Source organism: Muscardinus avellanarius (genome assembly GCF_963383645.1).
Source record: "Muscardinus avellanarius genome assembly, chromosome: 5".
In the NCBI taxonomy this organism is placed as follows: Eukaryota; Metazoa; Chordata; class Mammalia; order Rodentia; family Gliridae; genus Muscardinus; species Muscardinus avellanarius.
In genome coordinates this window covers 142,030,139-142,058,065 of record NC_137790.1, presented here as the reverse complement: position 1 = coordinate 142,058,065, position 27,927 = coordinate 142,030,139, and the positions used below count along the sequence as shown (strand labels likewise).

Genomic DNA, 27,927 nt, shown 5'->3' with positions numbered 1-27,927 from the left:
TCACAAGTTGGGGGCAATCCAATTAAGGAACTTCATGGCAACTTCAAAGCCAAGGAAACAGGCCTAAGAAGGGGTGGTGAGGAAGAGAAAGCCAGGAGAGATGTGACTATTCATGGACACCACTGTCAGCAACATGCTAGGCTGGCCCCATCAGGACCAGAACCCTCCCTAGCCCACTCCCATCCCAGAGCCAGCTAGCAAGCTATACTGCTCACTCCTGAGAGCAGAAGAAAAGGCATGTCCTACAATGCCCACTTCTGATGGCCAGGTCAGGAAATCCAAGCCCTGGACCTTGGAGAGCAAATCTTTCTGACAGCTTCGGGAAAATGGGCTAGGAAGAAGGTTGTGGCTAAGGGAAGGGGTTAGAAGAACCAAGTCCTCAATCAATCCCGGGGCGAGCCAAGCTAGCCGCCTGCACCCCGCTCTGAGTCCTGAAGGAAAATCACGGCCCTTGGCAAGTACTCACTGCGTTGGCTGGGAAGGCGCGGATCATCACCGCATTGAACCCTTTGTACAAGGATGTGACTCCTTCGTCCCGGATCAGCTCCCTCAGCACATCTCTGAAACCATTAGGATATTTTCCAGGAGGTGCTGTGGGGCAGAACCCAATTTTAAGGCTTCAGGAAGCTTCCTGATCTAACCACGGCAATGTACATGGGGACAATCTAGGTCTTCCTGTAGTGTCAGAGCCAGCACCAGGAAGAGGACCACATTCAACCCACTCACCAGTCTGGAAGCGGGACTTGAGCACATCTGGGGGGATCGCCACGGCCCAGTTGAAGATCCCTGCAATGCCCCCGGCCACCAGAATCCGAGGTGCACTGAGCTCGCTGACACTGGAGAACAGCAACCATAGCCCCATCAGATGCAGACTGACCTCCCTCCCTCCTGGGGCAGACAGGGAGTTAATAGAAGTGAGAAACTGGCTGGAGGGAGGAGACTGGGCAGGCTCCCGTGGCATGGCAGCGGCCACGCCTGACGGGCTTCTTTCACACACACTCGTACAAAGGCTCCTCTGGGTACGGCACAGAGGATGACGTACGGCTGGACTGCAGCAGGCACGGGAGGAAAGTGCATATGGACCAAGAGCCTCGCCCAATCACAGGCGAGGACAAGCCTGCACCGAGTGGTGAAAAGTAGACTGTACATCCTAATGTTCTTCCTACCTCTTTCCCTCTGGAGTGAAGATGTTTTTTAGCCACTCATATGTCATAAAATACATCCCACTGGCTGGAACATCTGTTAGTAGCAAGAAGGAGATAAATTAAATACTATAAAATTCTTTCTTTGGGGGAGACCCAGGAGCATTTACCTCCAAGCCACACCCCACACCCCTAGGTCTCACTAGGTTGCTAAGAGGCTCACTGTCGCTGAGTCTGGCCTTCGACCTGCAAGTTTCCTGCCTCGGCCTCCCAAATACTGGAGGATTCCAGGCATGCACCACCACGCCTGGCTACACACAGACTTTTTGTACTTAGAAGAGCCAAGCTTGGCATTGGACCAGTCAACATTTCCTGAGTTTTTCAACAGCTATATACTATTTGCAGTAATCACCATGCAGCTGTCAGATGCTACTCTGGGCTACCACTGGTGTGACTGAGCACGACCACACTCAACAGCAACTCCCTTCCTTCCTTCTTTCCTTCCTTCCTTCCTTCCCTTTCTCCTTCCTTTCTTCCTTCCCTTTCTCCTTCCTTCCTATACTAGGGATTGAACCCAGGCATGTTCTATTTCCAAACTATACCCCCAGGTCTCTTTGTTTTTTAATTTAAAACAGGCTTACTAAGTGCTAGGGTCTCACTAAGTTGCTGAGGCTGGCCTTGGAGCTGTGATCCTCCTGTCTCAGCTCCCAAGTACTGGGATTACGGGTGCGAGCCACCATGGCCAAATCTTTTTTTTTTTTTTTTTCCAGTACTGGGGATGGAACCCAGGGGCATTCTACCTCCAAGCTACACCTCCAGCCCTATTTTTTATTCTTTATTTTGAAACCGGGTCTCACTGAGTTGCAGAGGGCCTCACTAAGTAGCTGAGGCTGGCCCTGAACCGCGACCCTCCAGTCTCAGCCTCCCAAGTGCTGGGATTACAAGCATGCGCCACCATGCCTGGCTCAACTCATTCATCTTTAAAGTCCCCTCTAGCTGGGCATGTTGACACACACACTTGTCACACTGAACACACTGAGGAAGGATGGAAGGTCCCTCTATCCTAATCTGTGTCCATACCAGCTAGGGCAAGACTGCCGCAAACCAGGGTACACTGTCAGTCTCGTCAGATCTGTGCCGTGTGCCAACACTAATCTGGGCATCCAGGCAGGAACCTCCACAGCAGCCCCTCCTCAGGGGGTACCCCTACATGGCCTCAGGTGAAGGGCCTCAGAGGTTACCTCGCATCAGAGTCAGCACAGTCCCCTTGTAGATGCCTCGGATCCCAGACTCCTGGTACACCTTCTTCGCACAGTCCAAGGTACCAGAATACTTGATTTCCCCTGAAGAAGCCTGAATCTGGGATGGAGGAAAGGTCATCAGGTCAGAAAGAACAAAATTTAAGTCAGCAGACCCCACTGGGCTTGGCGGGACAGGCCTGTAGCCCCAGCCACTCAGAGAGGGTAGGCATGAGCCCAAGTTCAAGGCCAGCCTAGGCAACAGCAAGCTCCTGTCTCAAAATTTGAAAAAAAAAAAAAATAAAGAAAATTACAAAGGGCTACTGATATACCTTAATGGCAGAGAGCCCCAGGTTCAATTTCTGGTATCATTAAAAAAAAAAGCTGGGAGTGGTGGCGCATGCTTGTAATCCCCGTGCTTGGGAGGTAAAGACAGGAAGATTGTGCAGGTTCGAAGCCAGCCACGCTGGCTTAAGAGACCCTATTTCCAAATAATAAAAAAAGTTTCCAGAAACCCCAATACCACCAAAAAACAAAATAAAAAACAAAACAAACAAAACAAAAACGCCTGGCATGGTAGTGCATGCTTGAAACCCCAGTATTTGGGAGGCTGAGACAGGAGGATTGAAGGTTTCAGTCAGCCTCAGCAACTTAGTGAGACCTTGTTTCAAAATAAAAGGATAGCCAGGCATGGTGGCACACGCTTGGGAGGCTGAGAGGAGGATCGAGGTTCGTAGACAGCCTCAGTTACTTAACTTAGTGAGGCTCTTTGTAACTCAGTGAGACCCTGTTTCAAAATAAAGAATTAAAAATAGGGCTGAGGGTGTAGCTTGGAGATAGAATTCTCCTGTATTTTATTCCCAGTACCATAAAATAATAAACTAATTAATTAAAAGATAAAGAATAAAAATAGGGCTGGGGGTATAGCTTGAAGGGAGAATTCTCCTGGAGCCAATTCCCAGTTCTGAGGGGAAAAAAATCAAAAGACCCTACAGAAGCCGGGTATGGTGGCACACACTTGTAATCCCAGTACTGAGGAGCCTGAAACAGGAGGATCGCGGTTTGCAGACAGCCTCAGCTACTTAGTGAGGCCCTCCACAACTCAGTGAGACCCTGTTTCAAAATAAAGAATTATAAAAAAAAAATAAGGCAGGGGGTGTAGCTCGGAGATCAAATGCCCTTGGGTTCTATCCCCAGACACCCCCACCCTGATAAAAAAAAAAAAAGACCCTACAAGTTGTAAGAGACTACAGTGTGCTTGTGGAAGTGGTCATCATGCATTAGACCAATGGAAGGCTTTACTGTCAAACTGCTAAGTGTTCTGAATATGAGATATTTGAAGAGTCCTGATGAAGCCAGGCATGGTGTAGACTTGTGTAATTCCAGTACTTGGGAAGATGAGATAAGGAAAATCACAGGCTTTTTTTTTTTTTTTTTGCGGGTCTGGGAATGGAACCCAGGGGCGTTCTATCTCCAAGCTATAGCGCCTGCCCTATTTTTTATTCTTTACTTTGAAACAGAGTCTCACTGAGTTGCAAAGGGCCTCACTAAGTAGCTGAGGCTGTCCGCAAACCCCGATCCTCCGGCCTCAGCCTCCTGAATGCTGGGATTACAAGCATGCGCCACCACGCCTGGCTCAAGATCACAGGTTAGAAGCCAGCCTCAGCAATTTAGCGAGGCTCTCAATAACTTAGTGAGACCCTATTTCCAAATATAAAAAGGGCTGTGGGTCTAGCTCAGGATTAAAACCCCATAGATTTAGTTAAAAATAAAAAGAAAACTTTTAAACACTGAGCACTCCATTTCAGCCAAACACCACAGAAGAGCCTGGCCTCCCTTGCCCACATCACCAAACACAAGTGGGGAGCCCACACTTCGTCTTCATGGGACTGTACAAAGTACACACCATCAGCTGCTTTGATGGAGTCAGTGGGCCAGTAGAGAAGGTAACTAGCACTCTCACACAGTTTCGTTTCAGTGGTGATAAAGAAACTCTCACAATCCCCCAGCAATAAAAAGTGCTCCACCCTCAGGTGTCAACAGAGGCAAATGGGGAACCTGGATCATTATTTCCACTAACATAATGAGGCCACAGCCTTCCCTTCCCTGCTGTGGTTGGATCAGAGAAAGTCAGCTAAAACAAGTTTCAGTAAGATTCCAGAGCCAGATAATGGCACGCACCTGTTACTCCAGCAGCTCGGAAAGCTGAGGCAGAAGGAATGCAAGTTTGAGGCCAACCTCAGCAATTTAACAAGACCCTATCTCAACATAAAGCATTTAAAATCAGGGCGGGGAACCAGGTGTCCTGGTGCATGCCTGTAAACCTAGTACTGGGGAGGCTGAGACAGGAGGATCATAGGTTCAAGGCCAGTCGTAGCAACTTAGCAAGGAGCTCACAACTTAGCGAGAGCCTATTTCAAAATTAAAAAAAAAATACTGATATCAACCATACCCAGGATCATAAAATAAAATTGTAAGCCGAGTGTGGTGGCGCACGCTTATAATTCCAGCATTCGTGAGGCTGAGACTGGAGGATCACGGTTCGTGGACAGCCTCAGCTACTTAGTGAGGCCCTCTGCAAGTGAGACCCTGTTTCAAAATAAAGAATAAAAATAGGGCAGGGTATGTAGCTCGGAGGCTGAATACCCCTGGGTTCCATCCCCAGACCCGCAAAAATAAACAAATAAATAAATAAAAATAAAATAAATTTGTAAACTAAACAATGCTCTTCAATATAATCTATACTTCAAAGAGAAAGTCTCAATGGAGATAAAAATCATACTGAACTAAATGAAAATTAAAAAATAGATTAAAATCTGTGGGAAAGTCAGGTGTGGTGATGCACACTTGTAATCCTAGCATTTGGGAGGCTGAGACAGAAGGATAACAGTTTGAGGACAGCCTCAGCTACTTAGTGAGGCCCTTTGCAACTCAGACCCTCTTTCAAAATAAAGAATAAGGACGGGTGTAGTGGCGCACGCTTGTAATCCCTGCGCTTGGGAGGCAGAAACAGGAGGATCGCACAGGTTCGAAGCCAGCCACATGCGCTGGCTTAGGAGACCCTGTTTCAAAAAAAAAAAAAAAAAAAAAAGTAAAAATAGGTCTGGGAGTGTAGCCCGGAGGTAGAAGGGCTTCCAGAACCCCAGTACCACCAAAAATAAATAAAGAAAGAAAGAAAGAAAGAAAGAATAAAAAATAGAGCTGAGGTATGTATAGGTTGGGGGTAGAATGCCCCTGGGTTCCATCCCCAGTAACAACACACACACACACACACACACACACACACACACACACACACACACACCTGTGGGACACAGCCAAACCAGTACTGAGAGGACAACATACAAAATGACTGCATACATCAGAAAAGAGAAGCCGGGCATGGTAGCACATGCTTGTAATCCCAGAATTAGGGAGGCTGAGACCAGAGGATCGTGGTTCACAGACAGCCCCAGCTAATTAGTGGGGCCCTTTTAAAAAGAGAAAGACATCAGGGCCCAGTAACACATACCTATAATCAGAAGGATCACAGGTTTGAGGACAGCTTCAGCAACTTAGTAAAGCCCTCCGCAACTTAGTGAGACCCTGTTTCCAAATAAAAAATAAATTAAAATAAAATAAAATAAAGTAGGGCTGGGAGTATAGCTCAGAGGTAGAATGCCCCTGGCTTCAATCTCCAGTACCATAAAAATTAGGATGTAGGATGTACCTACATCCTATAACCTAGGAATTTTACTCCTGGGCAGTTATTTCAAAGAAATTATAAACTGGGTATGGTGGCATGCACTTATAATCCCAGTACTTGGGAGGCTGAGACAGGAGGATTATAGCCAGCCTCAGCTACTTAGTGAGGCCTTCCCCGCAACTTAGTGAGATCTTGTTTCAAAATAAAAAATATAAAATAGGGCTGTGGTGTAGCTCAGAGGTAGAATGCCCCTGGGTTCCATCCCTAGTACTGCAAGAAAAAATAAAAAAATGAAATAATAATTACAGCGCACATCTAAAATCTCAGTACTTGGGAGGCTGAGACAGGAAGACCACAGGTTCCAGGACAGTCTCAGCAAGTAGTGAGACTCTCATCAACCTAGTAAGACCCTGTTTCCAAACAAAAATAACATAGAAGCTGGGTGTGGTGGCACACACTTGTAATCCCAGCATTTGGGAGGCTGAGACCAGAGGATCGTGGTTCATGGACAGCCTCAGCTACTTAGTGAGGCCCTCTGCAACTCAGTGAGACCCGGTTTCAAAATAAAGAATAAAAAGTAGGGCAGGGGGTGTAGCTCAGAAGTCGAATGCCCCTGGGTTCCATCCCCAGACCTTCCAAAAAAAAAAAAAAAAAGCCGGGCGTGGTGGCGCATGCATGCATGTAATCCCTGCGCTTGAGAGGCTGAGACAGGAGGATCGCACAGGTTCAAAGCCAGCCTCAGCTACTTAGTGAGGCCCTGTTTCCAAAATAAAATATAAATGGGTCTGGGAGTATATCCCGGAGGTAGAAAGCCTCTGGGTTCCACCCCCAGTACCACCAAAAAAAAAAAAAAAGAAAGAAAAACTAAAAAAAATAATAATAATTAAAAAAATAACATAGGGCTGGAGGTATAGCTCAGAAGTAGAAATAACATAGGGCTGGAGGTATAGCTCAGAAGTAGAACACCCCTGGGTTCAATCCCCAGTGGCACAAAAAATAAAAATAAAAATAATTATTTTATCATAAAAATCTCTTTATAGTAGTGTTTAATGTTTATTGAACCATTATTCTTTTTTTTTTAATGGTAGTGAGGAATGAATGCACCACTATTTGTAATAGCCCCAAATGAGAATACATACGTCCTTCAAGGACAAATTAAATTACTGTTTCTATTACTCAGCAATGCAAATGAATAAACTAGCCAGGTATGGTGGCACACACCTGTAATACCAGTACTTGAGAAGCTGAGATAGGAGGAGTGCAGGTTCCTTGCCAGCCTCAGCAACTCAGCAAGACTCAGCAATTTAGCAAATATGCAATGATCTCCTATATGCAACAATCTTAATGAATCTCCAGAAAGTCTGCTAAGTCGAAAAGGCCAATCTGGAAAGTTTTCATACAGTATATTTAAGCTTTTTTTTTTTTTTTTTTTGGTGGTATTGGGGTGGAATCCAGAGGCCTTCTACCTCCAGGTTATACTCCCAGATCTATTTTATATTTTATTTGGAAACGGGGTCTCGCTAAGTTGCTGAGAGCCTCACTAAGTAGCTGAGGCTGGCTTTGAACCTGCATGAACCTCCTGTCTCAGCCTCCCAAGCACAAGGATTACAAGCGTGCCCACCATGCCCGGCCTATTTAAGCATTCTTAAAATTACAAAATTGTAAGATGGAGCACACTCTAACAGTGCTAGGCTTTAGTTAATACATTTGACGTCTTGGGCAGAAGGGGCCTTCCTTCTACCTCTAGACTCACCTTTCAGAGTCCCTGAAGTGGCTACTAATAAGTGTGGGTAGCCAGGTGTGGTGGCGCACGTTTGTAATCCCCGAGCTTGGGAGGCTGAGACAGGAGGATCGCACAGGTTAGAAGCCAGCCTCAGCTACTTAGTGAGGCTCTTAGTAACTTAGTGAGACCCTGTTTCCAAATAAAAAAAATATAAAATAGGTCTGGGAGTATAGCCCAGAAGTAGAAAGCCCCAGGGTTCCACCCCCAGTACCATAAAAAAAAAAAGTGTGGGTCATGGTTGTCACATCTTATTGATTTGTTATACTGTCCTGGTTCTTGATTCTACTACGATTGTTTCCATGTTCCTGCAATCCTTGAAAACGCAGGGGCATTCTACCTCTGAGCTACATCCCCAGGCCTATTTTTTTATTCTTTATTTGGAAATAGGGTGTCAATGAATTGCAAAAGGTCTCACTAAGTAGCTGAGGCTGTCTGCGAACCACGATCCTCTTTTCTCAGCCTCCCGAATGCTGGGATCACAAGTGTGTGCCACCACGCCCGGCTCTTGAAACTGTTTTAAAAAACACCTGACCTGAAGCTTTTACAAAGGGCAAAAAGGACATACACACACAAAATGGTACCCTGAATGGGAAAAGCTAGCTGCCTTCTCGCAGATCACCCCTTACCTGTAACAAGCACTTGATCCGTTCTCCAGGGGTCATGATTCCTGTGGTGAATACACCAGATAACATGCCCGCTGCAAAGAGCTGGGGGTAGCTGCATTGTGAACAAAAGCCAGAAGCAAGTTGTTGTGGTTAACCTCTAGGAAAACGCAATTTCAGCAGAGGATGGCTTGCTGGTTCGTTGGTATTCAGGACTGAACCTAGGGACATTCCACATCTGAACTACATCCCAGCTCTTTTTATTTTTTATTTTGAAACAGGATCAAGTTGCTGAGCCTGTCTTTGAATCTGCACTCCTCCTGTCCCAGCCTCCCAAATACTAGGATTACAGGCATGCACCACCAGGCCTGACAAGAGAATGGTTCTGTAAGAAAAAATAAGCAGTTGGACTGAGGAAAAGCATAGCCACAAATAAATCAGATTTCACACAAAAGCCACGTTCTCATGTCAGCTTTCCCATCTCGAAGGTCTTGGTGCCAAGAGCAATAGGAGTCTGGTCACAAGGCCCACTCACAAGCCCTCACCCATGGAGAAGCCTCATACTGAGACAGGGCTGCTAAGCCCTGGGTATGCTGACCTCAGCAGTGACTATGCACAGTCCCCAGGCCTCTCGGAGCCTCGGTTCCCCATCTGTAAAATGTTAGGTTGTTGTTGGGCGTAGGTAGCCTCTAACCCAAGATCTGGACCTCAGTAGATCCCAGTTCCCCTCCAATCTCACTTCCACTGGACTAGCAAGGACCATGGACACTCTACATCAGGGCTCCGGTGGGACAGCTTCAAGGCTAGGGAGGATGGTCATGGCCACCTCCCTACTGAGGAGCAGTGAGGCCAGTGCAAGGGGTGTGCTGGGAGAGGCTCAGTAGGAATGGTGCTCAGCAGGCACACCGGTGCCTTCGGCCCCTGCGCAAGGACCGTCCTCCTGCAACCGGAGGTATGGGTTCCCACTGGGGCTCCCATAAAATCGATCATACTGAGCATGAGGAGGAGTCTGAGGCTCCTGGTGTCTATGCCCATAGCTATCTGTACCACCTCCTTTTCTTTATGGCATTACCAACGTGTTCCCGAATCACAGAGTTCATTCAGCATTTCAATAAAACAAATGTTGGTACAAAAAACTTTACACATCGGCCTGAACCCTGGGCTCCCACTGGTCTCAAGCCCTGACAACCGAGCTCTAGGCCACTCCCTCCCCAAAGGAGCCTCAGAGATGGGGAACAGATATGGGCTGACAGCGGTGAGCATTCATGGTAGTCTTCCTTCTAGGCAGTACGCCAGCTTCAAGAGCCCTGTTCTTCCAAATACTCGCCCGGGCAGAACTCATGTGTCGACAGCAGTCGTGACGCCTGCTTTCCTAATAGCAGACTCAAAGACCCAGCTCACGCTGTTACCCACAGCCCTCTCTCAGCACCACAAGACCAACATGCTCCGTTCTGCCCAGTGTCCCGCCAAGGCCAGGCACACTGCATGCCCTAGGACCGGGATCTTCTGATGGGAGGGTCACTGCGTGTGCAGGGGCTGCCACGTGGGCTCTGACCTCTGTGCCACTTCCCACCCCATCCGGGAAGCACCTGTGAGTGTGAGCCTTCCAGGACTTCCACCTTGCCACACCATCTGAGATTTCACAGAAAAGCCACGTTCTCATGTCAGCTTTCCCATCTCGAAGGTCTTGGTGCCAAGAGCAATGGGAGTCTGGTCACAAGGCCCACTCAGAAGATGCACACTCACAAGCCCTCACCCATGGAGAAGCCTCATACTGGAAGCCCTGTCTCAATGCGAAGACACCTCCAGGGAGGTGATTACATCAAGGCTGCTGGGCCACGGGTGGGGTCGTGTCTTCAAACATTGTTCAGGCAGATGCGAACACCCCGTAGGCATGGTCCTGGTGCAACTGTGAGCTAGGGCATATTTAAAAGCCCAGGTGCTCTGTGTAGATTTGTGTCCCTGTGAGTCTAGACCAAGAGTTGAGCAGCTTCATAACAACCCTTCATGTTTGGGGCCCTTGTGGCTGTTTATTGGAAACAGGCCCACTCAGAGCTGAAGACACTCCAGAAATAGTTCCTGCTACAAGCAGCTCCATCTACATCTGAGATCTGCACCCAACCTCCTGCAGTCTGAAGCCATAACAGCGTACACCGTGTTCTACCCAGGGCTCCCCCTGACTCCAGAGGCCGAGCAGGGCCAGCCTCAGTGGCTTGTGTGCTCCTGTATCCTCCCAGGGGTCGTCACCCTGTGGCTCGCGTTGGGGCATCTCACTCACTCAAGTCTCCACTAGAACCCTGTGTCTTTAGGAGCCCGTCTGTTTCTATTAACTACCTTTTTTGGGGGGGGAGTATTAGATTAAATCCAGGGGCATTTTACCTTTGAGCTATACCCCAGACCTATTTATTTTATTTTTGTGATACTGGGGATGGAGCTATACCCCCAGACCTATTTCTTTTATTTTTGCGATACTGGGGATGGAACCCAGGGGGCTTCTACCCTGGGCTATAACCCCAGACCTATTTTATTTCTTATTTGGAAACAGGGCCTTGCTAAATTGCTGAGAGCCTAAGTTGCTAAGGCTGGTTTTGAACCTGCAATTCTCCCAAGTACTGGGATTAAAAATGTGCACCACCATGCCTGGCTTTTATTTCTTATTTGTGGACAGGTCTCACAAAGTTGTTGAAAGGCTTGCTAAATTGCTGAGGCTGGCCTCAAACCAATACTCCTGTCTCAGCCTCCCAATTACTATGACTACAGGCATGCACCACCACATCCAGTTTATTTTTTGTTTAGAAACAGAGTCTTAATAAGTTGATGAGGGCCTTATTAAGTTGCTTACTTTTTTCCCCCCAGTACTTGGAATGGAATCCAGGGGCATTCTACCTCCGAGCTACACACCAGGCCTGTTTTTTATTTTTTATTTTGAAACAGGGTCTCACTGAGTTGCAAAGGACCTCACTAATTAGCTGAGGCTGGCCGCAAACCGTGATCCTCCTGTCTCAGCCTCCCAAAGGCTGGCATTACAAGCATGGGCCACCACTCCTGGCTCTATGTTGCCTACTTTTTAATTTTTGAGCTATATTTCTGTCTTGGCTGTCAAGGCCTATATCCAACTTCTTTTTTTGTTTGTTTTTTTTTCCCCCATACTGTGTGGGAAGCCATTAAGGTTTTCCTCTAAAATAATGTTTTTTTTGTTTGTTTGTTTTGTTTTGCGGGTCTGGGGATGGAACTCAGGGGCATTCAACCTCTGAGCTACACCCCCTGTCCTATTTTTTATTCTTTATTTTGAAACCGGGTCTCACCGAGTTGTGGAGGGCCTAAGTAGCTGAGGCTGTCCGCGAATCGAGATCCTCCAGTCTCGGCCTCTTTATTTTTATTTATTTTTAATTCTTTTCTTTTCTTTTCTTTTTTTTGCAGGTCTGGGGATGGAACCCAGGGGCATTCGACCTCCGAGCTACACCCCCTGCCCTATATTAGTGAGGCCCTCACTAAGTAGCTGAGGCTGTCCGCGAACTGCGATCCTTCGGTCTCAGCCTCCCCAATGCTGGGATTACAAGTGTGTGCCACCCCGCCCAGTTTCTCACAGCCCTTTTTAAATTTCATTTACAATACATGGTCTGCTAAATTGCTCAGGCTGGTCTAGAACTTGAGATCCTCCTGCCTTAGCCTCCCAAGTAGCTGGGACTATAGATGTGTGCCACTACACCTGGCCTTAAGTTTATTATTAAAGAAAACACACTCACTTATTTCACTTTAACAGAGAAACCAGCATTTGTAATGATTATAATCACAATCACCTTATAAAACAAAGTCAAACAACAGTTAGAAGCTTCTCTTTTTTTAACCAGGTGACAGAAAACAAGGCTAGCTGGTGCTGTTCCTGCAGCGCAAGGAGGCACTGCCCACACCGTACAGGGATGTTAGCATTAGCTGGTGTTGCTAATATCCCTAGTAACCATTATTACCCAGGAGGAGAAATGTTAACCTGGCAAGGATCGGGGTGCTCGTCTGCTCTTCTCTTTCCCTTCTGGATCCCTGGATAAACACACTCAGGAGCTTTCTTCATGTGGGACTCCTAGAAGTCAGCCCCAGGACTCATGACGCAGCAACTGCCCATTTGCCAAGGCTTCCCTTTGACCCAGGCCACATCATTTTAGGGTTTAGGGATGGAATGCCTGACCAAAAAGTTCCCATGTTAGCGGGGAGTGGTGGCGCATGCTTGTGATCCCAGCACTTGGGAGGCCGAGACAGGAGGACTTCAAGTTTGCATCCGGCCGCAGCTACTCAGTGAGGCCCTCAACAACTAGTGAGACCCTGTTTCCAAACAAAATATAAAATAGGTCCGGGAATATAGCCTAGAAGGCCCCTGGGCTCCATCCCCAGGACCCCCCCCCCAAAAAAAAAAAGCTCATATGTTGGGAATGTACCAAAGTTCAGATGTAAAAGAATTGATTCATGAGGGTCTAATTTCATCATCAGATTAATCCATTGGATAAACCAATAATTTAGAGTACAGGGAATGGTGGCCCACACTGTAATCTACAATTTAGTGAGATCCTGTTTCAAAATTAAAAACTAAAATAGGGCTGGAGGTGTAGTTCATAGGTAGAATTCCCCTGAGCTTAATCTCCAGTACCATAAAATAATTCTTTTTTTTTTTTTTGGTGGTACTGGGGGTGGAACCCAGAGGCTTTCTACCTCCAGGCTATACTTTCAGACCTATTTTATACTTTATTTGGAGACAGGGTCTCACTAAGTAGCTGAGGCTGGCTTCAAACCTGTGCGATCCTCCTGTCTCAGCCTCCCAAGCGCGGGGATTACAAGCGTGCGCCACCACGCCTGGCCTACCATAAAATAATTCTAATGAGGAGGAGGATAATCTGGTCTCCAGCTAGGTGGCTGGGGAAGCGGGCCCACATGGCTTTGGACTGTGTCTGCCCAGGGCCCTTCTCTGTTCCCTGCAGCCCTGAGCCAAGCAACCCTTCTCCACGTTGCTCTGTGGCCCTGGTGTCATGGTGTGGCCTTGGAGCCAGCTGCTACGAACTGAGCCTCTGAAACTGAGAGCCAAATACAGTTTCCCACCTCGAAGTTGTTCTTTTCAGGTATTTCAGTGACAGCCACAAAAAAAGCTAGCTAACACAAACACTGTCAAGTACCCTGGGCCCCGTTACTCACCTGAGCACATCATCTGGAGTTTTCTGTTGTAGTTTTTTCCCCAAACCGAACCCAAAAAAACACACAGCAAACATGGGGGTGACCCCGATGATAGGAGCAGCCATGCCACGGTATAACCCTGAGATGCCCTGCAAGAAACGACAGGAACAAAAGCGGATCACAGATGCTCTGCCCTTAACACCCCAACAGAGAGCTGGGGCCCTCCAGCCTGGTTCCCTCACCTCATCCCAGCAAAGAAGGCTGCGTGTGTGCTGGTACTAGGGATAGAAACCAGAGGCATTCAGACCCGGCCGTGGTGGGGCATGCTTGAAATCCCAGTACTTGGGAGGCTGAGACAGGAGGATCACAGGTTCACAGCCAGTCTCAGCACTTAGTGAGGCTCTCTGCAACTTAGTAAGACCTTGTTTCCAAATAAAATAAGGATGAGGGTGTAGCTCAGAGGTAGAACCCTGGGTTCAACCCCTAGTTTCACATACAGACACACACACACACATACAGAAAAAAAAAAAAAAAAAAAGGCATTCTACCTCTGAGCTACTATACCCCCAGCCCTTTTTTCTATTTAATTAATTATTTATTTATTTAGTACTGGAATGGAACCCAGGGGCATTCTACCTAAGAGCTACATCCCCAGCCCTATTTTTTTATTTTGAAACAGGGTCTCATTGAGTTGAAAAGGGCTTCACTAAGTAGCTGAGGCTGTCCACAAACCTGGATCCTCCTGTCTCAGTCTCCCGAAGACTGGGATTACAAGTGTGCGCCACCACGCCCAGCTTCTAGTTTTTATTCTTTATTTTGAAACAGGGTCTCTCTCTCTCTCTGAATTGCAAAGGGCCTCACTAAGTAGCTGAGGCTGTTCTTGAACTGAGATCCTCCTGTCTCAGCCTCCCAAATGCTGGGATTACAAATGTGTGCCACCACACCTGGCTCCCCAAGCCCTTTTAATTAATTAATTAAATTTATCATTTTTTTTGTGGTTTGAACCTAGAGGCATTCTATCTCTGAGCTATACCCCTAGCACGATTTTATTTCTTATTTTGAAACAGGGTCTCACTAGGTTGATGAGTCTCACTACTTGCTGAGGCTGCCCTCGAGCCTGTGATCCTCCTGTCTCAGCCTGCCAAATATAGGATTACAAGGGTGTGGCGCCATGCTAACTGTCTCACTGAATTGCTGACAGTTTTGCTAAGTTGCTGAGCCTGCTCTTGAACCTGCTATTCTCCTGTCTCAGCCTCCCAAATACAGGTGTTTGCCACCAAGCCCATCTTGGGAGAACTTTTTCTCAGTGGTACTGGGGATTCAACCTAGGAGAATTATACCTTTAAGCTACACCCCCATTCCTATTTATTTATTTATTTATTTATTTTGTGGTACTGGGAATTGAACCCAGGGGCATTTTACCTCTCAGCTATAGTCCCACCCTATCTTATTATTTTGAAACAGGGTCTCCCCTGCTGAAACTTTCCTTGAACCTGTGATCTTCCTGTTTCAGCATCTCCAAAACTAGGGTTACAGTCCTGGACTACCACATCTGGCCTTGGGAGAGCTTTTATTTTTTATTTTTATTTTTTATTTTTATTTTTTATTTTTTTGTGATCCTGGGGTTCCTGGAAGCCCTTCTACCTCTGGGATACATTCCCACGGGCTATACTCCCAGACCTATTTTTTAACTTTTTTATTTGGAAACAGGGTCTCTTAAGCCAGTGAGGCTGGCTCCGAACCAGCGCGATCCTCCTGTCTCCGCCTCCCAAGCGCGGGGATTACAAGCGTGCGCCACCACGCCCGGCCTTGGGAGAGCTTTTAAAAGGAAGAAAATTCACTCATTAGAAATAATTGTTCTCTTACACACTGCTAGAGAAACTGGAAACAGTTTCCATCCTGCAAGGCACTCTGCGCTATGTAGCACAGGGTATCCTTTTACAGGGAATTTGGACATGTAGAGTTTACTCAAGGGAAATACTCAGTGTAAAAAAGAGTATCTTTAGACATTCCCAAGGCACTAAAAGAGATGGGCATGGTGGCCCCTGCCTGTAATTCTAGTACTTGAGAGGCTAAGACGGGAGGATTCCAGTTCACAGCCAGTCTTAGCAAATTAGGTATGCCTTCTGCAATAAAAAATAAAATTATTTTATTGGGAGTATAGCTCAGAGGTAGAATGTGTCCAAGTTTAATCCCCAGGAAAAAAAAAAGCACCAAAAAAGATTCCTTCTTGTGTAAGTGTGTGTAGCACTGAGTTGCCGAGGCTGGCTGTGAGCCGCATTCCTCCAGTGGTAGCCTCCCAAGTACTGGACTACAGTAGCACACCACACACCCGCTCGTATTCTACTTTTCCTCTCTTTTCTCCTTTCAGTACTGGGGATGGAACCCAGGGGCATTCTACCTTTGAGTGATACCCCCAGCCCTCCTATTTTTTATTCTATAATTTGAAATAGGGTCCCACAGAGTTTCAAAGGGCGTCACGAAGTAGTAGCTGAGGCTATCCTTGAACTATGATCCTCCTGTCTCAGCCTCCTAAATGCTGGGATTACAAGTGTGCACCACCATGCCTAACTCCAGCCCTATTCTATTTTTCATTTGGAAACAGGGTCTCACAAACTTGCTGAAAGCCTCACTAAATTTCCAAGGCTGGTTTTGAATCTGTGATCTTCTTGTGTCAGCCTCCCAAGTACTGGGATTACAGGCCTTTATGCTACAATGCCTGTATAAGCCTTTCAGTAAGGAACTAAATGCCTGTATCACATCAATAAAAATCAGAGGCTGGGCATGGTGGCCCACACTTGAAATCCCAGTATTTGGGAAACTGATATAGGAGAACTGTAGGTTCATTAGTGAGACCTTGTTTCAAAATAAAGAATATATTAATTAGGGTTGGAGGTGTAGCTTAGAGGTAGAACACTCTGGGTTCAATCCCAAATACCACCAAAAAATAATAATAATAATTTGAAAGATAAATATGAAGAGTAGAAGGAGAGATAGGGCAGGCTCTGCAGACCTGGCTGGAGAACACGTCTTGCTGCAGAACCTGGCATGTGCATTTTTCCAGAACCAAAGGGCACCACTACTTTCAGTATGCCTCCTGGATCCTGCTAAGGCCCAGTGCTGTAGGCTATGGGTGGACTCACCAAGGAAAAGGTACAGAGGGAGTAACTGGAAAAGGACAGATCTGAGTAATGTGCACAAAAGCAGCCAGGGGCAGAGTGCTGTTGAAGCCCCTCCACAGCTCTGTGGGCCGAGGGAAGTCCTGAGTCTCCACTGGAAGGACTCGTAATAACCCGTCTAGTCTCCACCGATCCAGCGGCAATCCAGGTTCATGCAGCACAACTTAGATCCCTGCTGGTCAGCTCCAAAAAGCAGAGTGCTCAAATCAGGCACAGCAAAAACCAGGGACATATACAAATATCAACTAAGAGAGCCTATTCTGCAAGGAGTTGGGTTTTTTGTTTTTGACATGGAGTCTATGTTCCCAGGCTGGTCTTAAATCCCTGGGCTCCCCCAAAGCTGGAATTACAGGAATGTATCACCATGTCTGCCTTAAGAGTTGGGTTTACATAAATCTGGCTTTATTTAATACTCTTTTGTGTATGTGTGGCCTTGGAGATGGAACTCAGGGGCTTTCTACCGCCAGTCTATACTTTCAAGACCTATTTTATTTATTTATTAAAAAAAAATTTTTTTTGCAGGTCTGGGGATAGAACAAGAGACATTCAATCTCCGAGTCACAGCCCCTGCCCTTTATTATTATTTTTATTCTTTATTTTAAAACAGGGTCTCACTATGTTGTGGAGGACCTCACTAAGTAGCTGAGATTGTCCTTGAACTGCAACTCAGTGAGATCCTGTTTCAAAATAAAGAATAAAAAATGGGGCTGGGGGTGTAGCTCAGAGGTAGAATGTCCCTGGGTTCCATCCCCATTACACACACACACACACACACACACACACACACACACAGTCACATTTTCAGTCAGGCATGGTGGCGCACGCTTATAATCTCAGTATTTGGGAGGCTAAGACAGGAGGATAGCTGTTTCTGACAGCCTCAGCTTCTTTGGCCCTCTGCAACTCAGTAAGACCCTCTTTCAAATAAAGAATAGAAAATAAGGCTGGGGTATACCTCAGAGGTAGAATGCCCCTGGGTTCAATCCCTAGAACCATGCAAATAAATAAATTAATTAAAAATCAAAAGAGCTGGAGTGTAACTCAGTAGTAGAGTGCTGGCCTAGAATGGGCAAGGCTTTGGGTTCAATCTTCAGTAAAAACAAAATAAATGCATGAATAAACAACTAAGTATGCCCATAGCAATTAAATGTCTCTGCCCTGGGTATGGTGACTCTGCTGGGCTCTGTTTCCAGGACAGGCTGGCTGTCCCTCCAGACCTGACTGTGCTGCTGACGTGGGGCCGGGTGGGGCCGACCGACCTAGGTGCGCATTTTCATGCATCTCCCACTTCAATACTCCTCACTAATTCTCCATGGTCAGTTCTGCCTTCTAAAACAGAGCCAGTTTATTGGTTTTAGCCATCTATATAAATCAGTAGCTAGGATTATCAAAGACTCCAGAGCAGATGATGATAGGGTAGTAAGATGAGGAAACTGCTGCTGTGGGCCTGACCTCCAACAGAATCAGAATACCCTCCCCTGAAGAGGTGCACGAATGCACCAAGTGTGTGTCTGAGTGAAAGGAGTGTCCGGCACGATACCATACCTCTCTAACGAGAGTTTTCCGGAAACAGTCAATGGTCCCAGAGTACATGGGAGGCTGTCCAGGCCCACTTGGTGGCTGTGTCTGCAGTCGGACCTGAAACCATAAGTTAAAATAAATCACCTTTTAGAATTAGAACTGCATGTCAGCAGTAACAGCCTGTTTGTCAGACTGAATAGAGAGACTTGCACATGTGGGCGTACCTTCATTATTCCCTTATGCAACAGACTGAGACTTCACGCCCCCTCCCTTTTTGTGGCACTAGGGATGGAACCCAGGGGCATTCTACTCCAAGCTACACTCCCAGCCCCATTTTATTCTTAATTTTTTTTGTGTGTGTGGTACTGGGGATGGAACCCAGGGACATTCTACCTCCAAGCTACACCCCCAGCCCTATTTTTTATTCTTTATTTGGAAATAGGTTCTCATTGAGTTGCAAAGGGCCTCACTAAGTAGTAGCTGAGACTGTCCTCAAACCACAATCCCTGTCTCAGCCTCCCAAATGCTGGGATTATAAGTGTACACCACCACACCGAGCCTTATTCTTAATTTTGAAATAGGGTCTAAGCTGGGCGTGATGGCACACACTTGTAAACCCAGCATTCGGGAGGTTGAGAACAGAGGATCACGATTTGCGGACAGCTTCAGCTACTTAGTGAGGCCCTCTGCAACTTAGTGAGACCCTGTTTCAAAATAAAGAATAAAAAAATAGGGCAGGGGGTGTAGCTCAGAGGTCGAATGCCCCTGGGTTCCATCCCCAGACCCCCCCCCCCCAAAAAAAAAGGGTCTAAGTTGCAGAGGGCCTCACTAAGTAAGTGAGACTGGCCTGGAACCCACAATCCCCCTGTCTCAGCTTTCCAAGTACTGGGATTACAAGAGTGCCACCATAGCCGGCATGGTGGCTCATGCTTGTAATCCCAGCATTCAGGAGGCTGAGACCGGAGGATTGCGGTTCGCAGACAGCCTCAGCTACTTAGTGAGGCCCTCTGTAACTCTGTGACACCTGGTTTCAAAATAAAGAAAAAAAAATAGGGCAGGGGGTGTAGCTCGGAGGTTGAATGCCCCTGGGGTCCATCCCCAGACCCGCAAAAAAAAAAGGTGGGGGGCCACCATGCCAGGCTGAGACTTCTCTTTTATTTAATTAACACTTCATTTCTTCTATTTGCAAAAATATAGCCAGGCAAGGTGGAGTACTTGTAATCCCAGTACTTGGGAAGCTGAAATACTAAAATACTAGGTTCCAGGTTGAAGAGTACCCTCTGCAACTTAGTGAGAACCGTTCCTAAACTAAAAAGTAAAAATTAAAAGGGAGAATACCTCAGAGATAGAATATCCCTGAGTTAAATATCTAGTACCAAAAAAAAGGAGGGGGAGAGAAGGACCGGGAGGAATACAGCTCAGTGGTAGAATGCCCCGAGTTTAAAAAACGTGTGTGTGTGTGTGTACCTACATAGATATCTATGTAGATAAGTAGATCAAACAGATAAATATAACTTACATTTGTATATTCATTCATCAGTTGATGGATTCTTGGTTTTTATTTTTTTGAACCCAGGGGCATTCAACCTATAGACTACTCCTCTACTCCTTCAGCCTTTTTTTTTTTTTTTTTGGAAATGGTCCCATTATGTGGCCAAGGCTGTCCTAGAATCTGTGATACTCCTGTCTCAGCTTCCTAAGTACTGGTATTACAGGTGTGCACCACCATGACCAGCTAACTTTTGTGTACCAATTTTTTTTTTTTTTTGTTCTGGGGATTGAACCAAGGGGCATTCTATCTCCTAGCTTTTTTTTTTTTTTTTTTTTTTTTTTTAAGAATCTTATTAAGTTGAGGGTCTTGCTAAGTTACTGAAGCTGCTGTAAATCTTTGATTTTTGTATCTCAACCTCCTAAGTACTGGTATTACAGGATCGTATCATAACGCTCAGCTCAAAGCCGGGCGTGGTGGTGCACGCTTGTAATCCCCGCGCTTGGGAGGCTGAGACAGGAGGATCGCACAGGTTCAAAGCCAGCCTCAGCTACTTAGTGAGGCTCTCAGCAACTTAGTGAGACCCTGTTTCCATATAAAATATAAAATAGGTCTGGGAGTATAGCCTGGAGGTAGAAAGCCTCTGGGTTCCACCCCAGTACCACCAAAAAAATAAATAAATAAATAACGCTCAGCTCAAACTTGTGTGTTTGTATGTGGGGAAGAATACTGGGGATTGGGCCCAACATTCTACCTCTGAACTACACCCCCAGTCCTATTTCATTTTTTATTTTCAAATAGGGCCTCACTAAATTGCTGAGGCCCTCACTAATCGTTGAAGCTCAAGCCTGTGATCCCCCTGTCTCAGCCTCACAAGCCCTGGAGTTAGGTGTGTGCCGCTGTGCTCAGGTCTCCTTTTATATCATTCTGAAATAGGGTTAGCTGAATGTGGTGGTGCAAGCTTGAAAAAAAAAAAGCACACACAGAAACGTCAGCTGGGCATGGTGGTGCACGTTTGTAATCCCAGTATTGGGCGGCTGAGATAGTAAGAACACAGGTTCAAAGCCAGACTCGGCAACATAGCAAGGCTCTAAGAAAACTGGTAACACCCTGTTTCCAAATAAAGAAATAAAATTGGGCTGGGGGCATAGCTTGGAGGTAGAAGATCTCTGGTTCAACTTTCAGCACCAATAAAATAAAATAAAATTAAATTAAATAAAAAAGGGTCTCTCTAATGTAGCATGCACATTTGCCTTGTACTTGATATTCTAGTCTCCTGCCTCAGTTTCCCAAGTATGGGGATGTAAACCTGCACCACCACGCCTGGAACCAGCTCTATTTCTTTAGACTCTTTCATCAGTGTATGAGTTAGAGCCTCACAAGGTGTAGTAAGAAAGTCATTCTTTAGATGACAGAGATGACAGGTTTATGAGACACAACAGTAGAAATGTCCCGAAGCTGCCAGACATAGTGGTTCATGCCTGTAATCCCAGTACTTGGGAAGCTGAGACAGGGGGATTGTAGATTCAAAGCTAGCATTGGCAAATTTAGTGAGATTTGCAGGAAATTTGTGAGACCTGTTTCTAAATAAAAAAGGAAACAGGAGTTGGGTGTGGTGGCACACAAGTGTAATCCCAACATTCAGGAGGCTGAGACCAAAGGATCACGGTTCACGGACAGCTTCAGCTACTTAGTGAGACCCTGCAACTTAGTTCAGCCCTCTGCAACTCAGTGAGACCCTGTTTCAAAATAAAGAATAAAAAATAGGGCAGGGGGTGTAGCTCGGAGGTTGAATGTCTCTGGGTTCCATCCCTGGACCTGCAAACAACAACAACAACAACAACAACAACAACAACAACAACAACAACAACAAACAGGGCAGGGGTGTAATCGAAGGTAGAACGCCCTTGGGTTCTATACCCAGCATCACAAATAAGAAAGAAATGTTCAATAGCTACCACTGCTCTACATACTAAATCCTTGTATTGGTCTTTAAATCCTCCATGGTTCCTTTACTTAGTGGGAGAGCAGTGGATGGAAACTTGTGACTTAGAGCTGGGTGCTGTGATACATCCCCCAAACCCCACTACTTCTTTTATGGTATTAGGGTTGAACCTCAGAGTATTTTACCTCTGAGCTACATTCCCAGCCCTTTTTTTTCTTTTTCTTTTTCTTGTGATTCTAGGGATGGAGCCCAGGGGAATTGTCCCTACAAGCTACACCCCCCAGCCCTATTTTTTTTGTCCTTTTATTTATTTATTTATTTTTTGGTGGCACTGGGGTTCCTGGAAGCCCTTCTACCTCCGGGCTACACTCCCAGACCTATTTTTACATTTTTATTTGGAAACAGGGTCTCCTAAGCCAGCGCGCGCGGCTGGCTTCGAACCTGCGCGATCCTCCTGTCTCTGCCTCCCAAGCGCGGGGATGACAAGGTGCGCCACCGCGCCCGGCCTTGTCCTTTTATTTTTGAAACAGGGTCTCACTGAGTTGCGAAGTCCTAGCTAAGTAGCTGAGGCTGCCTGTGAGCCTCGGTCCTCCTGTCTCCACCTCCCAAATGCTGGGATGACAAACAAATGCCACCATGCTGGCCAGCTCTTTCTATCTTTATTTATTTATTTATTTTGTTTTTGGTACACCCTGCCCTTTTTTGCTTGTTTCTGGGAATTGAACCCAGAGGCATTCTACCTTCAAGCTCTACCTCAGCTCTTTTAATTTTTTATTTTTATTTTTATTTTATATTTTTATTTTATATATTTTTTTTATTTTTATATTTTATTTTATATTTTTATTTTATTTTATTTTATATTTTATTTTATATTTTTTTGTGGTACTGGGGGTGGAACCCAGGGGCTTTTCTACCTCTGGGCTATACTCTCAGGCTTATTTTATACTTTATTTGGAAGCAGGGTCTCACTAAGTTGCTGAGAGCCTCACTCAGTAGCTGAGGCTACCTTTAAACCTGTGCGATCCTGTCTCAGACTCCCAAACTCTGGGATTACAAGCGTGTGCCACCAGGCCCGGCTATTTTTTTTTTTTTTTTTTGGTACTGGTGATAGAACCTGGGGGCATTCTACCTCCCAGAGACACACACAGCCTCTATTTTTTAAAATTCTTTATTTTGAAACAGGATCTCACTGGTTGTAAAGGGACTCACTAAGTATCTGAGGCTGGCTTTGAACCTGCGCAATCCTCCTGTCTCAGCCTCCCAAATGCTGGGATTGCAAGTATGTACCACCATGCCCAGCTCCAGCTACTTTTTTTTTCATTCTTTATTTTGAAACAGGGTCTCACTAAGTTGCAGAAGGTCTCACTAAGTAGCTGAGGCTGTCCGCGAACTGAGATCCTCTAGTCTCAGCCTTCCAAACACTGGGATTACAAGCGTGCACCACCATGCCTGGCTATTTTTATTTTTATTTTTTTGGTGGTACTGGGGTTCCAGGAAACCCTTCTACCTCTGGGCTACACTCCCAGACACACACATACACACACACACATATATTTTTTGGAAACAGGGTCTCTTAAGCCAGTGAGACTGGCTTTGAACCTGCGTGATCCTCCTGACTCCGCCTCCCAAGCGCGAGGATTACAAGCGTGCGCCACCATGCCCAGCTGCTATTTTATTTTTAATTTAATTTTATTTTTGCAGTAATAGGGATGGAACCCTGGGGTATTCTATCTTTGAGCTACACCCCCAGTCCTATTTTTTTTATCCTTTATTTTGAAACAGAGTCTCACTGATTTGAAAGAGCCTAAGTAGCTGAGCTTCTCTGTGAACTGTGACCCTCCAGTCTCAGCCTCCCAAATGTTGGGATTACAAGCATGCGCTACAATGCCCGGTTGCCTATTAGTTTTAATTTCCTATTCAACAAATTGTAGTTGAATAGAGGAAGAAGAGCCCACAGCACCATTACAACCATAATACCTGCAACTTAGAGAGATCCAGTTTCAAAAAAAAGAATAAAGCCAGCGTGGGGGTGCGTGCTTGTAATCCCAGTACTTGAGGGCAGATTAGCAGCCGGCCTCAGCTACCGAGTGAGGCAGTCCACAGCTTAGTAAGACCTCGCTTCAAAATAAAAAATAAAAAATAGGGTTTGGGGTATAGCAAGGAGGTAGAATGCCCTTGGGTTCTATCCCCAATACTACAAAAACACTACATACATACATACATATGCAAGCTGGGCGTTGTGGCCCATGCTTGTAATCCCAGCATTTGGGAGGCTGAGACAGGAGGATTGGGCTTCATGGCCAGCCTCAGCTACTACTTAGTGAGGCCCTTTGCAACTCAGCGAGATTCTGTTTCAAAATAAAAAATAAGAGCCGGGTGTGGTGGCACACGCTTGTAATCCCAGCATTCGAGAGGCTGAGACCAGAGGATTGCAGTTTGCAGACAGCCTTAGCTACTTAGTGAGGCCCTCTGCAACTCAGTGAGACCCGGTTTCAAACTAAAGAATAAAAAATAGGGCAGAGGGTGTAGCTCGGAGGTCGAATGCCCCTGGGTTCCATCCCTAGACCCCCCCAAAAAAAAAGAATAAAAAAATAGGGCTGAGGGTGTAGCTCGAAGGTAAAATGCCCCTTGGTTCATCCCCGGTACTTCAATAAATAAATAAATAATAAAATACTGGGCTGAAGATGTAGCTTGGAAGTAAAATGCATCTGGGTTCAATACCCAGCACCACACACACACACACACACACACACACACACACAAAGAGCTGGGGGGAGCCAGGCTTGGTGGTGGTGGTGTATACCTATAATCCCAGTACCTTCAGAAGCCAAAACAGGAGGATCACAGGTTAGAGGCCAGCCTCAGCAATTTAGTGAGACCTTGTTTCAAAATAAAACAACAGCCAGAGCGCATAGTAGCCAAGCATAGTGGCCCACACTTGTAAACCCAGTATTTGGAAGGCTGAGACAGGAGGATTACAGGTTTGTGGCCAGCCTTAGGTACTTGGTAAAGGATCCTTCTGCAACTTAGTTTCAAAATAAAGAATGAAATAAAAATACTGCTGGGGATGTAGCTCAGAGGTAGAATGCCCCTGGGTTCAGTCCCCAGTACCATAAATAAATAAAAAGTAAGGCTGAGAGTATACCTCAGAGGAGGAATGCCCAAGGTTTCAACTCTCAGCACCAACCAAACCAAACCAACCCTAAGTCAAGTGCGGAGTGCCGCAGTTCAGTTGTCTTCAGAACCTCTAGAAACCTGTCAAGGTTCGGCTTTAATTGGGGTCCATCTGGCTAGGGAGGCCAAAGGACAACAGTCAGCAATCTGTGGGTGATGCACACTATACCGAGGCTCTCTGGTTGTCAAAGTGCCAGTGAGCATTTTCAGATGCTTACAATTCAGCACAGAGGTCACTGGGCCTTTCCTCAGAGCAATATCAAGGACAGAGGGTACAGAGGTAGAACCAACATTATATAAGGTAGCAAATAGAGCCCCCAAAAGCCTCAGATACCAAGAGCCAGTAAGATTTCTCTTTCTTTTCTTTTCTTTTCTTTTCTTTTCTTTCTTTTCTTTTCTTTTCTTTTTTTTTTTGTGGTACTGGGGATGGAACCCAGGGACATTCTTCCTCCGTGCTACACCCCAGCTTTATTTTTTATTCTTTATTTTGAAACAGGGTCTCATTAAATGTCAGAAGGCCTCACTAAGTAGCTGAGGCTGGTTGAGAACTTGTGATCCTCTTGTCTCAGCCTCCCAAGTACTGGATTACACGCGCGTGCCACTATGCCCGGCTTAGTCAGGAAGATTTTTGCCTATACAGACCAAGTGCAGGAAAGGATACCAGACCCCTCTCCCTTACTAGATAGTAGTAGTTGGAACAACTACTGTCTTAGAAGCACTAACACAGAGAACATTTACCATGTGTAGAATGAACTCATGTTGCACAATGCCCGAACCACCCCAGCTGCTTTAATCCCTGTCTTGCTATAGAATGACCCCAGGATACCTTAGGGCAGGTTCCATCTTGAATGAAAGGCATCAAAGAGCCTGTTGCCCAAGCCTGCCAAGAGGAAAAGCCCACGACACTATTTCCTGAGGAAGAAACTGGATCCCACATCCTAACAAGCCCCTCACATCCAGGCGTCCAACCCTGGAAGCCCTACGTGAATTGTACATAGGCCCAACCTGTCATTTTCCTTCAAGTCTGGGTCCAGCAATAAGGTTAAAAAAGTAGGATGAAGTTCAAATGCAAAGTCACAGGACCTGGACTTTGGCCTCCAGTAAGACCTTGCTTAAAATGTTGCCAGGAGAAGAGTGGAGGGCGATGTGGGAAACAGGAATAAGTCTCCATGACTTTCACTCTCCCAGAGCCTCTGAGAGTTTGAGGGTCAGCCTGGCCCTCAGCAAAGCTGGCTGCCTGCTTTCCTTGAAAGGGGCTTGGTCACTGCGGACACGAGTGCAGGTGCCTCTATCCAGTAGGCCACGCAGGCTGCCTTGGGGTGACAAGGTGGAAGAGCCAAGTTCCACTTTGGGCAAGGAAGGTGCACAAGAGATGACCAAGAGGCATTCTGGCCCCAGGGAGCGTGTCCAAGGACATCTCCAGAACAGCCATACCTCTTCCTTTAGTTGTCTTCCCAGGGCGACTTTACAGGGGAACTGTTTCAACTCTGATGATAAAATGTTAGGGTTGGCTGGAATCAGGGCTTTGGGGAGATGCCTTTCCCCCCATCCCCAAAGAAGTGGTGCAGGGTCAGATGAGGCCGTGGGACAGGGACCTTCCAACAGGAGGACGTGGCTCAAGTCTAGTCACTTGGCGCTGTCCTGCTCGGGGGTAGAGTGGGGACACGCGGTACAGCTTCCGTCCGTTCTGTAAGAGGGAGCCTACAGATCTCTCGGGAAGGTCATAAGCTCCCCATTTCTGTCCAGAGCCAAACCTCCGAAGGACCCCCCCCTTTCCGCGCCCGCTCTGGCCTCCTCCCCATCCTGCGCCCCAGCCTCCTCGCACCTTGACCGTGTCCAGAGGGTGTCCCACGAACACCAGGCACACGCCGCCAAAGCCGCCGGCCAGCAAGTTCTTCAGCGGGCTGATAGGCTTGGCGTTGTCTGCCATGATCAGTCAGTCGGTCTGCCGGCCTGTCAGTTCCCGGCGGTCTTGCTCCGCTGCCCCAGCCGCAGCGCCCGCGCCGTCGACCTTTCACCTACTTCCAGATGGGCGGGGCACGAGCCCAGGGCAGGTCGGGAGGAGGGCCCAGTCGGGCTTCCGCCCGCGGGCTGCTTCCGCCCGCGGCCCCGCCCAGTGGGCGTGGCCAGAGGCGTGGCTGACCTGTGGACGGAGATCTTGGAATACTCTCAGGTAGATTTCTCCAAGAAGTCTTCTAGGGTTTGTGGTGTGTCTGTGTGTGTGTGTTTTACTGGGGCTTGAACCCAGGAACGTTCTTTCTGTGTGTGTTACTGGTACTGAACCAAGGGGAGTTCTGCCTACCACACACACACAGACCTTTTACATTTTTGTTTTGAAACACGGTCTCGCTAAGTTGCAGAGCATCTTGCTATATTGCTGAGGCTGGTCTCGAACTTGTGATCTTCCTTTCTCAGACTCCCCAGTACTGGGATTACAGGAATGTATCACCATGCCTGCTCGACAAAAGCATTTGATACTTCTTTTTTTCTTTGTGTTACTAGGGATTGAACCGAGGGGCATTCTACCAGTGAGCTACACCTCCAGCCCTTTTTTTATTTTGAAACAGGGTCTTGCTAAATTACCATGCAGTGCCCCTTAAACCTGTGATCCTCCTGTCCCAAGTACTGGGATTATAGGTATGCACCACCGTGCCTGGCTGAGCATTTGCTATTTCTGATAGACATGGAGTTGGGTCACACCTCCTTTGATGCAGGTCTTACTGCTCAGCTGTGGGGAATACAGTAGCAGACAACCTTGAGCTACTGTATTCTGTCTGAAATACAGAACATTCACATTGTCTTTTGGAATCTGTCTCAAAGAGCCACTTTCCCTTGAGCCATAGCAGTCCCAAGAGAGCATACACCCAGTGGCTGAGAAAGGTAGAAAGAACCTGTCCAGGCTTGCCTGGTATGGGATACTCTGACAGGTCATTTGATCCAGGGCTTTCTGATGGGTTGGCAGACACTGCACTGAGCCCGCATCACTTCACTGTCACCGCATCGAGTCTCTCC

The 27,927-nt window shown here is 46.7% G+C and overlaps 1 protein-coding gene across 1 annotated transcript; it reads right to left on the bottom strand.

Annotated features, from left to right (window-relative positions):
- SLC25A20 (solute carrier family 25 member 20) lies at positions 1-26,845 on the bottom strand (the record flags this gene model as incomplete). The annotated part of the gene is made up of 9 exons (XM_080695559.1): positions 1-63; positions 467-591; positions 727-836; positions 1,167-1,239; positions 2,384-2,501; positions 8,475-8,565; positions 13,629-13,756; positions 18,332-18,424; positions 26,741-26,845. The coding sequence occupies 9 exons, from the start codon at positions 26,843-26,845 to the stop codon at positions 1-3; spliced, it is 906 nt and encodes a 301-aa protein (XP_080551685.1).
- Between the last annotated feature and the right edge of the window lie 1,082 nt (positions 26,846-27,927).